The 14,923-nt window shown below is 53.5% G+C and overlaps 6 protein-coding genes across 6 annotated transcripts; 4 read left to right on the forward strand and 2 right to left on the reverse strand.

Annotated features, from left to right (window-relative positions):
• The first annotated feature begins 667 nt into the window (after positions 1–667).
• On the forward strand, positions 668–2,285 carry PHACADRAFT_261041 (uncharacterized protein). Its single transcript, XM_007398825.1, has 2 exons — positions 668–1,994; positions 2,045–2,285. The coding sequence occupies exons 1-2, from the start codon at positions 687–689 to the stop codon at positions 2,087–2,089; spliced, it is 1,353 nt and encodes a 450-aa protein (XP_007398887.1). The 5' UTR covers positions 668–686; the 3' UTR covers positions 2,090–2,285.
• Positions 2,286–2,857: 572 nt separating this feature from the next.
• On the reverse strand, positions 2,858–4,536 carry PHACADRAFT_149285 (uncharacterized protein; the record flags this gene model as incomplete). Its single annotated transcript, XM_007398826.1, has 2 exons — positions 2,858–2,956; positions 3,019–4,536. The coding sequence occupies 2 exons, from the start codon at positions 4,534–4,536 to the stop codon at positions 2,930–2,932; spliced, it is 1,545 nt and encodes a 514-aa protein (XP_007398888.1). The 3' UTR covers positions 2,858–2,929.
• Positions 4,537–5,251: 715 nt separating this feature from the next.
• On the forward strand, positions 5,252–7,639 carry PHACADRAFT_211794 (uncharacterized protein). The gene is made up of 6 exons (XM_007398827.1): positions 5,252–5,537; positions 5,594–5,733; positions 5,786–5,924; positions 5,976–6,047; positions 6,097–6,445; positions 6,553–7,639. Exons 1-6 carry the CDS (start codon positions 5,325–5,327, stop codon positions 7,503–7,505), a joined length of 1,866 nt encoding a protein of 621 aa, XP_007398889.1. The 5' UTR covers positions 5,252–5,324; the 3' UTR covers positions 7,506–7,639.
• A 440-nt stretch (positions 7,640–8,079) lies between these two features.
• On the forward strand, positions 8,080–10,281 carry PHACADRAFT_261044 (uncharacterized protein). Its single transcript, XM_007398828.1, has 5 exons — positions 8,080–8,450; positions 8,501–8,639; positions 8,690–8,761; positions 8,811–9,166; positions 9,223–10,281. Exons 2-5 carry the CDS (start codon positions 8,514–8,516, stop codon positions 10,208–10,210), a joined length of 1,542 nt encoding a protein of 513 aa, XP_007398890.1. The 5' UTR covers positions 8,080–8,450; positions 8,501–8,513; the 3' UTR covers positions 10,211–10,281.
• A 670-nt stretch (positions 10,282–10,951) lies between these two features.
• On the forward strand, positions 10,952–11,752 carry PHACADRAFT_211796 (uncharacterized protein; the record flags this gene model as incomplete). The annotated part of the gene is made up of 5 exons (XM_007398829.1): positions 10,952–10,961; positions 11,020–11,038; positions 11,095–11,336; positions 11,388–11,461; positions 11,526–11,752. 5 exons carry the CDS (start codon positions 10,952–10,954, stop codon positions 11,565–11,567), a joined length of 387 nt encoding a protein of 128 aa, XP_007398891.1. The 3' UTR covers positions 11,568–11,752.
• A 93-nt stretch (positions 11,753–11,845) lies between these two features.
• On the reverse strand, positions 11,846–14,741 carry PHACADRAFT_126443 (uncharacterized protein). Its single transcript, XM_007398830.1, has 13 exons — positions 14,398–14,741; positions 14,249–14,342; positions 14,125–14,190; positions 13,950–14,067; positions 13,794–13,895; positions 13,481–13,742; positions 13,407–13,430; positions 13,278–13,354; positions 12,658–13,219; positions 12,566–12,600; positions 12,462–12,515; positions 12,320–12,402; positions 11,846–12,266 (listed from the first exon to the last, which is right to left on the reverse strand). Exons 1-13 carry the CDS (start codon positions 14,466–14,468, stop codon positions 12,006–12,008), a joined length of 1,809 nt encoding a protein of 602 aa, XP_007398892.1. The 5' UTR covers positions 14,469–14,741; the 3' UTR covers positions 11,846–12,005.
• Between the last annotated feature and the right edge of the window lie 182 nt (positions 14,742–14,923).

Consider the following 14,923-nt stretch of genomic DNA (forward strand, 5'->3'; position numbering starts at 1 on the left):
CGGTCGCAACCAGTGCAACAAGACCTGCAACTGGCTCAGATGTGGAGAATAGAGATGAAAATGAGGACGCAGATGATCCTACCTCCTTGGATGCCCAGGCGGCGCGAGCGGTACTGAGCCTGGCAATGATGGAAAGCAATGAGATCAAAGTGCGTCGCATATATGCTATGTTTAACTCACAATTTGACATCCAAACGATCGGACGAGGGTGCTGGCGTGAGTTAAAACGTGCGGGGCAAGGTCGATTACCGCTAAGCGCACGCATACAGCCAGGGTGCGGTATTAAATTCGCGCTTATTTACGAGTAGGAGACTTATTGTATTCTAATTCACGCGGATACTCATGTCATTCTCACATTAACGCTGGGTGCTCGTAGTCTGGGTGAAATGTGAGCGTAACCTGGCGGTTACGACGTCATTCCGCCCGCGGCTTAATCTATCCGTAGCACGCGCAGAATCTAGGTGTAATCTCAGATTACGCCGAGGTTACGCTTCTGCATAACTTGCCGTTTTGCGCAGTGCTAATCGATGGCGGGCAAACTGCCGCCCGTTTCCGGTGTCAATGCGCGTGCACCGCCTCCATTCGACGGAAGGAAACCCGCAGACATCATCGTATCGACTTCTGACCACGTCGACTTCTATCTACTCAAAGGGGTTCTGGTTATAGCGTCACCTTTCTTCGAGGATATGTTCTCCCTTGTCCAGCCTCCGAAGGAGGTATCCGCAGAACTAGACCGCATTGATGTCTCCGAGGATAGCACCACCCTCGAGATCCTTATGCGCCTTTGCTATCCCGTCAATCAGCCGAAGATAAGTGACTGGTCGCTCCTGGGAAAAGTTTTGGGAGCAGCCATGAAGTACCAGATGGAGATCATCGCCGATCTGCTCAAGGTCGCACTCCGCAGCTTCATAGACGGGAAGCCGCTGCGCTGTTTTACGGTGGCTTGCCAGCTGCAGCTTGAAGAGGAAGCAGAGTTGGCGGCCAAAGCCTGGAAGACCCAAGCGAAGTCTCTCACAGACACGTCCAAGTCTTTCGCGTCCACCTTCGCTGGCGGAACATACATCCCAGAGATGTCCACTATGTCTTCCGCCGCCTACTTCCGGCTCTTGCAGTACCTCCGCGGCGGAAAGCTGACCAAGTTCACCACCACTCCCAAGAGGTCCGGTCCACATTCCTCGCTGCGAGCGCCACAGTCTGCTCTTACGATCTCGGATGAGGATTGTATCCTTCGATCGATTGGCGGCGAAGCTTTTCCCGCGCATTCCGTAGTGCTTCGAGTCGCATATGCTGGGAAACTTCTCGAGACAGCTACTACATATGATACAGAAAACGGAAGTATGCGAGAAGTGCCTGTTGACTTGGACAGCAGCACCCTCCGGGCCATGCTCAAATTTTGCTACCCAATGTCGCATGTCGCATCGCTGGACCTGAGCGACGTCGTTCGAGTCTTCGAAGGTGCCGGGAAGTATGGGATGCAGGAAATAGCGGATGCAGCTAAGCAGCAGATAATGAAGAGCGTCGAGACGAGGCCGCTCTCCGTATATCTGCTAGCCGGGCTAAACGGATGGGTGGAAGAGGCGCAGGAGGCAGCAAGGCGTTCAGTGCTCCGTGGTTTACGCGACACCTACGTGCCCGAGATGGAAGAAGTCCCCGCCCCGGTGTATCACGCCCTTCTAGAGTTCCAACACCGGTCACGAAGCATAGCAACAGATATTGTCGCCACACACGCGCCGAATGCTCCAACTTGGCTGTCTGTTTCAGCCAATCATCTCCAAACGCTGCCTATCGCACCCTCGCTCCCGCTTGTAGAGGAGATGATCTTGGGGTCAGGCGTCGGTGGGCAGTATGAATGCCATACCTGCGACACGTCTTACTTCAGTGCGTTCATAGCTAGTAGGTGTCCCACGTGTTACACAGGGGATAACAGCCGGATGTCGGCCGTGCTTGAAGAAAGTGCTGCCATGGAAAGGGAGATACGGGACGCATTAGCTCAGGTAAGCCACGGGCGCACCGTTACGGCAGAGCTTACCGAGAACTTCGCCAGCTTCCACTGTATCTTCAACATCAAGTAACGCCGCGAAGCGACTAAAAGCTACTACTTCAATTCGCCAATTCGTAGCGGCGTGCGAGATACTAGTCATCTTCTTAACAGTGGTTGAATCGTACTTAGGGGTGTGGGCCGAGTATACCAGACCGTTCGCTTAACTGATCAGACGCACGAGTTCCGATATCGGAGTAGCAGCTTGAACTGGTAATTCATGTATAGGAATAAAAAATGATAGCCCTTTCATGTCTGTCTGCAGATCACTAAACTACGAGCATAACATCTAGTAAGCTCGACACCATCATAACAAAGAGGCCGTAGCAAGCGGCCGTTGACGAGAAAATGCGATAACAAAAAGGCTCAGCGGCCTGATGATGACATTCTAGTCACTCAAGCAGAGATCCTCGGAGGACAGCGAGATCTTCGATGCCCTATGTTATCCCGTCGATGAGCCACAAGGTCTATCTCCATTATTTTACCTGCCATTGAAAAAGAGCTACATCCTTCAACGTCGGGAGGGCCGCGCTGAGGTGATGGATATATTGCCGCATACTCGTTCAGTCACAAGAGCTGTATATATGATGCCGTTCCTCTCCTGCTTCATAGCGAAGAGGTTGAGAAAACCCTTGATGCACGGCTGCCTGACCCGGTGGGTACCCTCTGCTAGCGTCGTCACAGAGGCACGCTAATACGCCTCCCAAATGAAGGTTAGGTTGCCGGCAACATATACGCAAATATTATACATCCCTCTTTCATATATCCAGCTTTGCAAATCTAGCGCCTAAGCAGATACAGACACTTCGTGTTCGGGATGGGATTCACGACGCGCATAGTCCCTGCAAAAACCTTGGGCTCGATATCAGCAACAGCCAAGCAGTTATTCTGCTAAATTTCGTCCAGCTTTGGTTGTACCTATAAAGATAGATATGCATGTCACGGTCCAGACGCGATCGAGACCAACTGATAACGCTTACCTTGAGTAGCTCCTCCTTAATCTCCATATCCATCGCGTACGCTGCATCGACATAGTCTACTTGCAAGTCCGGCCCTACCAGGGACCCTACACCATGCGTGTGTCGCCGCCCCAGCCCTCTGCCACCTCGAAGCCCGACGATATGTCCGTCCGTATGCGGCTGCTCCTGAGCGGAAAGCATCTTCTGCGTCCACATCTCGACGATAGGAAGGGGCACCGCAAGCGCCGCCAGATTCGTCTGCGTGCGCTTCGACACGGCGCGCCAGCCCTGGACATAGTCTGAGTGGCGGCTCGCGACGCGGCAGATGGTCGTGCGGCACTCGTGGTAGTAGCGCAGCAGGCGAAAATACGCCCGTGCCGAAACGTCCTCCATCTCGGGCACGTACACGTCTTCGAGGTGCGCTGTCGCAAGCGTGCGAGCGGCATGCTCCGCCAGCGCCAGCCAGTCGTGTTCGGCGGCGATGAAGTAGATGCGCAGCGGGGCGGTGGGCACGAGCTGAGCGAGCTCGGCCTGCGCTAGCGCGATGATGGGGGACATGTCGTAGCGCACGGCGACACGTAGGATCTCACGGGCTGCAGGGAGGTCTTGGAAGATACCAGGCGCGCCACATGGGTAGCAGAGCTGCACGACCTTCGCGAGCACCCAGCCGGGTGCACCTACACGGGCCATAGGCAGGCCGTCGGCCGCCGTCTCGACCGCCTCGTTGATCAGCATCCGCCCGCCGGCCAACTCAATCACCAGACAATGGACTCTGAGCTCGCATTGGTCGGTCGATTGAAGGGCGAGGTCGGTGGGCTGGGTGTATGTCTCCGGAATAACTTGAGCAGGGACTTCTCTCTTCGGCTGCTCGACGTGTTTCTGGGCGTTGTGATAACCCGAAGTGTGGCGAGGCTTGCAAAAGCTGGACGGACGAGTATCGACGGTTTCGATGGGGGCCCGCACGAATTGCAAAAGGCGGAAATACTGCCCGGTAGAGATGTCACTCATTTCGGAGACGTAACACGCCCCTTCAACGGAAGCCGCAAACGTAGAGTCCGGCCTGGGAAACTTTCGGTTGTAGCGGTCTTTGCAGAACACTGCAGCATCAGCGGCTACTTCTTCAATGTTGAAGCGGCATGCAAAGGCGTATGTCTCCAGTGGTTGAATGTCGGCGTGGGGCAACATGCAGTTCAGCGCTACTTCCTCGGCTCCTCGTATCTGGTACTTCCTCGCGGTTTCGAGCATCCGGCCAATACTGCTCAGATCCTTCTCTTCAGTATTGCTGCAGTTGTAAATGATACGCAAAAAAGATTCGATGGACTCGCTGTCTTCATCGAGGTGAATGATGCAGAGCTGCGCTGTATTTGGGGGCGCATTCGTTGATAGTTGTTCCAAAGAGAACAAGTCGCGAAGGAACGGGGAGGCCCCAGCGAGCATGGCCTTAGACACATAGAACCGTATGCCATCCGAAGACTGCAAGACTGCGTCTGCACTTACAGCGTCTTCGAACAGAGGGGGTGCCTTGGAGTGTCCGGTCATCTTATCCTAGCAGTTCACAATCTGAGAAAGTTAAACGTGAAAGATATAAGTTCAACGCACCTCGCGTATACGATACTAAATCTGGCACAATTGTCTTCCAACTCAAGGCGTGAGGTAGCTTACACCAGTGAGAGCCCGGGTTAGATTTACACGGCTGCTGCGAACAATGCGCCTGTTTCGCTATCCGCTGGTGACAAACTAAAACTTCCGGGGGTCATGGGTGTAGTGCAGAAAGGTACAAACTGGAAGAAAGCATCTGGGGGGCCTCTATTATAGACACTCGAGTCGGCCTCAGAGACTCGCGCGAGCGGACGTGATGGTCATCAGTCGAGAGCAGTCGCGAAGGCGCCTGGAGGCCGACGCTTTCTACTTCGGGAACACCCATCAGCTTACGTCATCCTGTCTCCCGGGCAACGCTGCAGCATGCCGCTCTAGAGTCTAGAGGCCCAACTCTAAACCTCCACTGTTCGGAGGTCTACATAACGACCGCATGATTGTGCCCGGGATTATATTCGACCAACATTTCATGCTTCAGAAAATTCAAGAATACCGCAAAATGGATATTTACAAGCAGCGGCGCGCTCAGAGTCAGAGCTTACCCCACAGTGCTTGTCGTCGTTGAAGTCTCTACGTTGGCAATATATCCTCGCCTACCGCTAAGATCCAAATCAGAAGTCCGTCCGACCGCCTCGGCTGATAAGCATCAGTATCAGCCGCCGATACGAAGCGCGTGTTATAATATGGGCATCTACTGATTTACTAGAGCTCTCTACTTCCGCTGTGCAAAAATGTCAGGGAAATCTCCAGAAAAACCGAGCAAGTCTCCATTCTCGAAGTCGTTTGCGAACGTGCAAGATATCGTTGGCGAGCCTTCCTCGCCAGGGCTCGTCGTAGCCAAGCTCTCCCTGGACGCGCTGAGGGACATACTTGAGGCCGTGGACGCATTGCCGTGTGTCAAGTACCTCGCCGGCGTTGGTATCAAAATTCTCGACATCACAGATGTGCGCCTTGCCTTTAGCTCATTGTTTCAACTTACGAACTTACTCTGTCTTCATAGGAGATGCAAACTAACAAAGAAGCGCTTCGCACCATCAGTATTCGCTCAGGAGACGTCGTCCTTGCTGTCGCTCGCGCATGCGAAGGAGCACAAGAAGACATGGTAGCAGCGCTTAACAACGACCTTCAGCAGCTTACTGGGTATGCACAACCGTTGTTCTTCCGCGATCCCAAAAATTGACCTTAGACTCAGCACTATGAACGATATCTTATCCTTCACATCAGAAATAGCTGCCCGTCCGGCGTATAAGAGACTTTTGTACAAGATGGAGGATGCCAACGTGATCAAAGCACTCGACACTCAACTGACACATGCATTCCAAGTCTTCGTGGTATGCTCAGCTCTACTAGGGCGTAAATCCCGGTCCTTACTTGTGCTGTAGGTCCAGTCAAGTATCAGTCTTCGAGTCTCGCAGCAACAGATAATACAAAGGCTTGCAGATGCACCTACAGTCGTAGGTACCCCTTCTCCGAGTGTCTGACGTTCTGACACATATCCCTCAGACGCGCTTCAAACTTATCACGACTGCTCCCCTTCACGTTCCAGAAGGAGTGTATATAATTCGCAGCGCGGTGGACGGCCGTGTTCTCGAGGTCGAGCACGCCCGGCTCCAGAGCCGGCGGAGCGACTTGCACACCTATGTTGTGCCCTTCCGCGAGAATGTGAGCCCGTATCAGCTCTGGACGATCTTCAAGCGCAGCGAGGGAAAAGCACTTGAGTACACGATCCGCAGCTTTGCGACGGGAGCCGCACTTGACGTGTATTGCGAACGAGCCGACCCGGGCACGCAGGTCGTTGGACACTCGCCGCATGGCAATACAAACCAGCTATGGGCTTTCTATGCGACGAGGAGTGCGATAGGGCAAGTGCCTTCCTGTTCGAGGCGCGCGGCAGACACTGAAACGAGCTATTGGACAGATATGACTACTGCACTATCCGCAGCTACGGCCCGCCCGCAGTCATAGATACCAAGTGCCCAAGTGGCAACGGCTGCGAGTTGCTGCACGCGTCACACCTTCAGGAAGACGGGCCGAAAACAAGTCAAGAATGGGCTCTCATACGACTTCCCACAACAACGTCTGTCCCGCGTCCGGCCCCGACGCCGATGGACATCCCGCGCCGGGAGTTCTGGCTGCAGAATGTGGCTTCGGGTAGGTATGCGGCGGCGACGGGGTTAGAAGACAAGATGGATGACGCGAACATTCTGCTCGAGACGCAGGGCGAACGCGCGGGCTTGTGGCACTTCGTCCTCATGACCGAAGGCTCGGTCGGAGACGCCTACTCAGAGCACTTCGCCATTGTGACGGGCGTAGCACCTCGCCTCGCGACTCTTGACCACTACGCGCAGCGTTGCGTGCTCGCGAGCGCGGAGCGCTTCTGGCCGAGCAGCCGTCACCACATGTGGAAGGCCATCCCGCGCAACGGCGCGTTCGCATTTGAGAACAGAGCCTCGAAGCGCCTCCTATGCCAGAGCCGCGCCATGGGTGTTGTTGACACTGCCCCGCCGACGGCATGCGATAATCCGGCGTGCCTCTGGCGTCTCGTCGATCCGCGCACTGGCGAGCCGTGCAAGGTACTCTATGACGCGACTGCGAACGTTGTACCACCTGAGATTACAGGGCTGTCTGCACGGTCTGAGGGGACGCAGCAGACAGTGTCGTCGCAGATGCTCCTCAGAACGCAGGACGCGCCAGCAGACGTCTCGCAGCGCTTTACTGAGAATCTCAAGACAGAGCACGAGCTCGTGCGCGGGATGCTTGAGGGCGGGCACACGGCAATAATGCTTGGCCCGCAGCTCGTCATAGGCTGGAGGAACGGAAGAATATCGAAGATATACCTCGATGACGAGGACTCGATGTTGGGAATGCCGAAGTTCAAAGGGAAGGTAGATTATAACCCGTGTCCGTCTTGAGTGTGCATCGCATATCTACGGAAACTGTAGATGCTTCCTCGATGGACAGCGTGAGCTATGTGAGCCCCGGGCTGCATAGCTTCCCTTGATCCCCAGCGCAATATATTGCAACCTCTACTGATCAGGACATTGATGGCGTGTCGGTGAACAAACCCGTAGGCCAAATAAGCACCCCAGCGCCATGAAGATATCTCTTATCGGCTTAGGGACTCCAGTCACATAGGCCCTCAAAACCGTCAAATTGTATAAATCATGACCGCAGCAGATTTCAAGTGCTACCTCGCGTTGCCTATTGCAAAGATCAGTCGTCATATCAAGTGCCGTCAATTTTTCTGGACTGGCCACATACAGCATCCTCTCAGCTGAGTGATATGCTTTGACAGTTGACTTCTAAATCAGAATTCTTGCCGCCTGTGTGCTGACGCGCGCCTCGGGACCGTGGACCGTCAATATAATATCTATGCTATAAAATGGGTCTTCGAACCATATTTGTCAGAGGCCTCCACTGATTCGCCGGAGATTACTACTCCTACCGCGCGGAAATGGCAGGAAAACATCGAGAAAATCCGGGCAAGTCGCCCTCCTCGAGGTCGTTCGCGACCGTGCATGACATTATCCGTGAGCCTTCCACACCTGGGCTTGCAACCGCAGCCAAGTTCTCCCTGGACGCACTCAAAGACATACTCGAGGCGGTGGACACGTTGCCGTGTGTCAAGTATATTGCTGGTGTTGGTGTCAAGATCCTTGACATCATGGACGTATGTTCCGCAGTCAACTCATTGCAAGGCTCATCCCGCTTTTATAGGAAGTACAAACCAACAAGGAGGCGCTGCGAACCATCTCTATTCACGCAGGAGATATCGTCCTCGCCGTTGCTCGAGCTTGTGCGGGAGCACAGGAAGATATAGCAGCGGCACTTGAAGGTGATCTTCAGCAGCTTACTCGGTACACACAAGCGTCTTTTTACAATGCCTAGAAATTAATATTTGACTCAGCACTATGAATGAAATGCTATCCTTCACTGCAGAAATAGCTGCACGTCCAGGATATAAGAGGTTTCTGTACAAGGGGGAAGATGCCGGCGCAATCAAGGCCCTCGATTCGCAGCTGACACATGCATTCCAAGTCTTCGTGGTATGCTCGGCTTTGTTTGAAATGAATGTCAGCCCTCATTCGTGCTGCAGGTGCAATCAAGTATAAGTCTCAGGGTCTCGCAGCAGCAGATGACACAAAAGCTCGAGGGTACAGTCGCGGCCGTAGGTGCCCCTTCACCAACTGTGTACCTCCCTGACGCATGCCTACCAGGCACCCTCCCACTTAGTGACGAACGTACCTCTCCGCGTCCCGGAAGGAATCTACATCGTTCGCAGTGCTGCGGACGGCCGCGTTCTCGAGATTGAGCACGCCCGAGCCCGAAGCTGGCAGGTCAGCGTGCACGTCTACGTCGCGCCCTTCCACGAAAACGTGAGCCCTTACCAGCTCTGGACAGTCTTCAAGAACGGGGGGAAATCGCCTGGATACACAGTTCGCAGCTTCGCTGTGGGCGCCGCGCTCGACGTGTGCCGCGGAGAGGCTACGCCGGGCACACAGGTCATTGGACACCCGTGGCATACCAGTACGAACCAACTCTGGGCGTTCTACGCGACAAGGAGCGCGACAGGGTAAATGCCTTTTCGTCTCGGATGCGTGGCGGGTGCTGAAGTAAGCTTCTGAGCAGATATGACTACTGCACTATTCGCAGCTATGGTCCGCCCACGGTCATGGATGCGAAGTGCCCGAGTGGCAGCGAGTGCGACTTGCTACACATGTCACACCTTCAGGAAGATGGGCCGTACGCAAGTCAGGAGTGGTCTCTCATGCGACTGCCCACGGCTCCCTCCATCCCACGTCCACCTCTGACGCCCACTGCAGCTCTGGCGACGCCGGAGAACATCACACGTCGCAAATTTTGGTTGCAAAATGTAGCCTCTGGCGGCTACGCGAAAGCGACAGGGCTGGATAGCAAGACGACCAACGCGAACGTCTTGCTCGAATCGTCAGGCGAGAGGGCGGGCTTGTGGCACTTTGTCCTCATTGCCGAAGAACCTCGCTCGGAGCACTTCGCCATAGTGACAGGTGTAGCACCTCGTCTCGCAACTCTCGATCACTACGGGCAGCGTTGCGTGCTCGCGAGCGCGGAGCGCTTCTGGCCGAGCGATAGTCACCACGTGTGGACGGCCATCCTGCGCGATGGCGCTTTTGCGTTCCGGAACAGAGCCTCGGGCCGCCTCCTGTACCAGGGTCGCACTGCGGGCATTGTCGACACGGCTCCATCAACAGAGTGTGATAATCCAGCTTGCCTGTGGCGCCTCATCGATCCGCACACAAGCGAACCTTGTAGGGTGCTCTACGACGCGACGGTGAACGTTGCGTTGCCTGAGATTGCCGGGTTGGAGGAGGGGGCGCAGGCGGTCGCGCCACGGATGTTCCTAAGGACGCAGGACGCGCCAGCAGACGTCTCGCAGCGCTTTACTGAAAGTCTCGAGGTAGAACATGAGCTTGTGCGTGCAATGCTCAATAACGGACATACCACAGTTGTGCTCGGCCCGCAGTGCGTTATGGGCTGGAAGGGGCGAATATTGAAGACGTACCTCGATGAGGAGGACTCGGTGTTGGGGAAGCCGAAGTTTAAAGGGAAAGGGGACTATGACCCGTGTCCGTCATAAATATATTCATCCGAAGTGATAGATCACATGTTCGCGCAAAGCCTGAGTTGCTTGGCCTGCCTTAATTTACCGCAGCAACCGGTTGCAAAACTATCATTAGACACCGCCTCCAACAAGGTTTGCTCACTAGAAAAAAAGCGACCCTACATTGCACGGATATCGTCAAAGTTTCATAGTGCTCACATCAGGAAAAAATAACCATTCTACCCGATGCTACCTGAGCTTGGTAGTGCTCCGAAGCATCGGGTAGCATTGGTAGAATGGTCAGTGTTTCCTGATGCAGTGGGGTTAAAAATGTATCTCATGCCAATGGTTGTTGCCGACGCCAATGCTTCCAAGAGTAAGTGTAAGGTTAAAGCTAGCTGAAGCTCGTGCATTCAAGCTCGTGCAGATTCTACCTTTGTAGATCAGGTTGGTATCTCACGTCAATGGCGACTGTCAAGTTGGCGCCTCCAAGAAACATGTGGTGTCAAAGGGCTTCATAAATGTTAACGAGAAAGAACACAAAAATAACCACGAAGGTCACTGATTAGTGTCACGGAGGAGATGGTCGGAGATTGAGCTCGAAACCCCCAAGCCGGTACAGAGAGATGTAGATTAGGCTAGAGTATCTCGGAAACACCCGTATGTATGTTCGAGGCGGTCTGCTCTAGAGCGCAGCTCGGCGGATGCAATGGTCGAGAGGAGCCAACAAAGCGTTTGAAGGACAGCAGCGAGTTGCAAAAACACATAGTAGTTGCGATGTCATGGGGTGTGTATCTCAGTCTGAGTGCCGACTTATACAGTTATACTGAAAGCTATCACCTTAGAGCTGAAAGACAAGCTCTCGTAAGTAGTACTATAACCCTAATATACGTAGTGTTTCTAACAAAGGTTCTGATTAGCAAGCGACCTCAGGAACACAGTGTTTCTACGATGCCCATGGCGTTCTTCCCTCTGGACCAGATCTCGGACCAGGCAGGACAGATCAGTGCACGGGCCAAGGAGGAGATCGGCAAGCTAGACCATGACACAGTTCCTGCCGGCTACATCGACCAGACGCGACTACTGTTGGCGCGTCTTGACCCGAAGACAAGTAGTCCCATCTACGAGCTAACCGCGTTGCCCCGATTTCTATCAGGTCCCAGTGAGTTCAACGCGTGAACTGTTAGCCCTATGCACGACTGACTTTGTCAAGATCCACCTACCCCCGGGAAGCATCATATCACGCTTTTGGTGCTGGTTAATATCCTGTTCTCTCGTGGAAGCATTGTAAGCACTAGTAATTTCCCCTGTTCAATCGCACACCGCTGACGCATCTGACGTAGCACTGTAGGCTTTTGCGGCGAACTTAGGTGAAAGAGGCACGCGAGCTTAAAGCGCGCTTCTTCAGTTGCACAAATGTTAGATGCCATAGGATGCGGGGCGTCGCTAGGACACATTATTTGTCTTTTTATTCCGGGGAAATGGCCGGTTCTGTGCGGCGAAGTTGTACCTCTTTATACAACTGTACGTAGCAAGACATGTTCGCCAATGCTTTGCGGCACGCAAGGCGGCGCATACAGCTTCCTGCTTACATGAATATCCTCAAGATCCCCACTTTTCTGCACACGATTCACAAGCCCCACTGGAATGCACCTGACTTAGGGCACGTGCGAAACCAAGCATGGCCGGCCAAAGCGAGTAAAACTTCACCTCTATAAGGAAGTGTGCAGATGGCGGTACAGTAAGCTACGAAAAATATGAAGTCCGTGAAGGAACTGCTATAAATCCAGCGCACTACATAGAAAACACACTATCAACGGATACGAGGCCCTCACAAGTGTAAACGCCGCCGCCCGAGCTTGTTGGCTCTCGCCAAGAAATCCGATGTCGCCAACACGCGGATGGCCTCGTAGAACGAGTTCGCCGCGTCCGGTTCAGTGGTACGTCGAAGCGCGCTGGTCGTCTCGTTCGCAGGGGCAAAGATCTGGAAGTCAGGCTGACAGATTGTACCGGGCGCAGGCAGGGTGCCGTTGTTGAAGTACTCCTTGATAACAATCGCCGTGCAGGTCGAGAAGCCGGACAGGGAGGTGTGCTATGGAGCACATGGTCAGATGGTCCAGAGGAAAAGGTACAACCAATACGTACCCCTGTGGAATTCTGCTGCAGAAGAACAGATCCGGCAAAGCCTGACGACATGTTTCGTCCACTCGTGATAGGCGTCACCGGGTCTGTAGGAGCGCGACAGCGGGTCGGTGCACAGCTTAGTTTGCTACGCGAGAACACATACCAAGGGTATTACTGATAAAGAGCAAAGGATTGCTCGTATTCGTGGTGAAGGATCCTAAGCTAGGATGTCAACAATAGTTCTTCTTGCATGTTGCAAGAACTTACCGTTGAAAACGTCCTTTCCTCGGAGTGGCCACCCGCTTTTCGGACGAAATGGGTTTCAGCCATATATAGCAGGAGAAGCAGAAAAGACATACGTGCAGAGCCCAGAACCGAGGGGATACCATGTAGGAGCAAACAAAGGTGAGAGGTCCAGCAAGATTTGATAGTCCTCACGAGCTTGTTGGAAGGTCCGGCTAGAGCTTCCGAGAATATCACCGCACTCGATGGCTGAGCTGACATCGAGTAGTGAAGAGACAAATGATCTCCCTGTATCGGAGTCGGCTTCACAAGAGGCCAGTGAATCAACGATCTGCGTGTCAGAATTCTGGAAGATAAGGGTACCGTTGCCCTGCTCGAGCTGGGCTAACGCCTCGGTGGTGGTAGAAGCATGGCTGAATGGGTAGTATACAAGCTGGAAAAGTTGCTGCACCAAGGTAGAGTAGTCAACGACGCCGAAAGTGATGGCGGCTGGGTCCGTATCGTTGATGAGGGGAACAGGGTCCAAGTGGACATTGTTGATGAGCTTGTCGACGCGGGCACGAACGAGATCCGTGCTGTTCTCCCAGATGGCGCACAGTGACGGCCCCGCCTCAACACAGGCTTCGTAGATGGACGTCAACGCTTTGTCGGTGTCCATAATGGAGCTTGTATCATTCCCTGTAAACTACTGGTAAGAATTGGTTCTCGTGGTCACCTCGTCAAACCCGGTACGTGCCTGAGTACCACTCATGCGAGTTGACAACACCGTCTATGACGAAATGACCGACATTTTGAGGAAACATGGCCGCAAACCTAAGTGGAGATGAGATTGGCAAAGTAGTTTAAATGTCTGGTGCAGACTTACGTAGCACCAATAACAGTTCCGTAGCTGAAACATCTTGTTAAGAAATTATAAATGATAGGGAAGAAGCTGCTTACGAGACACCCCAATAGTTAACTTTATCAAAGCCAAATGCCCGTGCGATGTTCAGCATGTCAGTTGCCACCGCCGCCGTAGACACTGACTCGGCAATTTGCTGGACGCGATCGACAGCTAGCTTTCCTAAGATCTGAGCCTCTGCGAGACTCCTCCCAAACGACGAGACAGATTCGTTCACATTCTGGGGATACGGAGCGTAGAACTCAAGCGCCTCTGCTGGGCTATTGAAGACGGAGAGAGTTGGAGTAGTCTCTCCGGCGCCTGTATCACAATCATCAGTAGCTTTAAGCCAGAGTAGAACATGTGGCATACCCCGAGGATCAAACCCGACGAGATCATATTGGGGACCGATGATGGGACGGAAATAGGGAGCTAGCTCCTGAACAAACTGAACACCAGAACCGCCAGGTCCTCCTGTAGTGAAGAAAGTCTCAGTAAAATGAAGCCCTCGAGAGTTGAGACACAAACCGGGATTGAACAAGATGGGGCCGAGATAACTAGGGTCGTCTTTGGAGAAATTGGACGGCGACACAAGCAGAGCCACCTGTGCTTCACCAGCACTAATATTGGAGTATTGTAAAGGAACCTAGGAGAAGATAAGTCAGTGATTCCTACCTCGTGATACCCTTTGACAAAGACCCACGGTTAGTCTCGCACATTGGAAGGTGTCATAGCAAGAGGTCCAGGAAAGATTAGTGGATGCAGTCAACTACCATCGCGATCAGCCTGGAGCAGCATACAGCGGAACAGTCAAGAGCACAACTTACGTTTGCCCAATTGAAGTCGTCATCCCGGGCAACAAGCGACCTTGCCTGCAGGCCCTGAATGACTGCCAGGACAGCAGCTCCGTTCACCAGCCTTCTGAGGTTTCGCATCGTGAACAAATTGTGTGATATGTGGCACAATGTCAAGCTACCTGCGTTTTATAGAACCACGAGATTCATGCTGCGGTTTCTTCAATACTGCGCAATCAACATCGCCATGCATCGCGCAAGGGTAGGGGGATGCATACCCAGCAGAATAAGCGAGAATCAAGCCGATTGATGCATTAGTTGATGCACAGTATTGTCCAGAAAGGAGATTTTCCAGTGCCTTGTGACTCCGACGGTAGCGGAATGCGTAGCGAGGCAGTGAGCAGTACTAGCCGCGCCATCAGATAGTAATGGGCAGGAAGTGCCACCGCCACGCAGGGGTGATAGAATGACTTGCGCATATGGTAGAGCGTAAGAAATAGGCACACCTTACGCCATGAGCATAGCCTACAGCATCACGGGCACGGGGTAGCCTGCGAAGACCAGTGCCACGGCGCGACTAGTACTGACCAGCAGTGCACAGTACCAGTAGTTTTTCTCTGCCCAAACGCCGACGTCCAGAGCAGCATATTAATATGTCTGCAAGTCTTTCCTTAGGCACTAGGGGTTGCGCGGAGTACGCGTTGATGG

The sequence above is a fragment of the Phanerochaete carnosa genome, assembly GCF_000300595.1.
Source record: "Phanerochaete carnosa HHB-10118-sp unplaced genomic scaffold PHACAscaffold_8, whole genome shotgun sequence".
NCBI classification, from domain to species: Eukaryota; Fungi; Basidiomycota; class Agaricomycetes; order Polyporales; family Phanerochaetaceae; genus Phanerochaete; species Phanerochaete carnosa.

Coding starts and splice junctions, on each gene's coding strand:
- PHACADRAFT_261041 (XM_007398825.1), top strand. CDS start 687: ATGTTCTCCCTTGTCCAGCCTCCGAAGGAGGTATCCGCAGAACTAGAC. Junction 1,995..2,044: donor TACGGGACGCATTAGCTCAG/GTAAGCCACGGG, acceptor GAACTTCGCCAG/CTTCCACTGTATCTTCAACA.
- PHACADRAFT_211794 (XM_007398827.1), top strand. CDS start 5,325: ATGTCAGGGAAATCTCCAGAAAAACCGAGCAAGTCTCCATTCTCGAAG. Junction 5,925..5,975: donor ATGCATTCCAAGTCTTCGTG/GTATGCTCAGCT, acceptor CTTGTGCTGTAG/GTCCAGTCAAGTATCAGTCT. Junction 6,446..6,552: donor GGCTTTCTATGCGACGAGGA/GTGCGATAGGGC, acceptor GCCCGCCCGCAG/TCATAGATACCAAGTGCCCA.
- PHACADRAFT_126443 (XM_007398830.1), bottom strand. CDS start 14,468: ATGCATGGCGATGTTGATTGCGCAGTATTGAAGAAACCGCAGCATGAA. Junction 13,743..13,793: donor CGTCGGGTTTGATCCTCGGG/GTATGCCACATG, acceptor ATTGTGATACAG/GCGCCGGAGAGACTACTCCA. Junction 13,355..13,406: donor GGAACTGTTATTGGTGCTAC/GTAAGTCTGCAC, acceptor ATCTCCACTTAG/GTTTGCGGCCATGTTTCCTC.
- PHACADRAFT_261044 (XM_007398828.1), top strand. CDS start 8,514: ATGCTATCCTTCACTGCAGAAATAGCTGCACGTCCAGGATATAAGAGG. Junction 8,640..8,689: donor ATGCATTCCAAGTCTTCGTG/GTATGCTCGGCT, acceptor TTCGTGCTGCAG/GTGCAATCAAGTATAAGTCT. Junction 8,762..8,810: donor TCGAGGGTACAGTCGCGGCC/GTAGGTGCCCCT, acceptor CATGCCTACCAG/GCACCCTCCCACTTAGTGAC.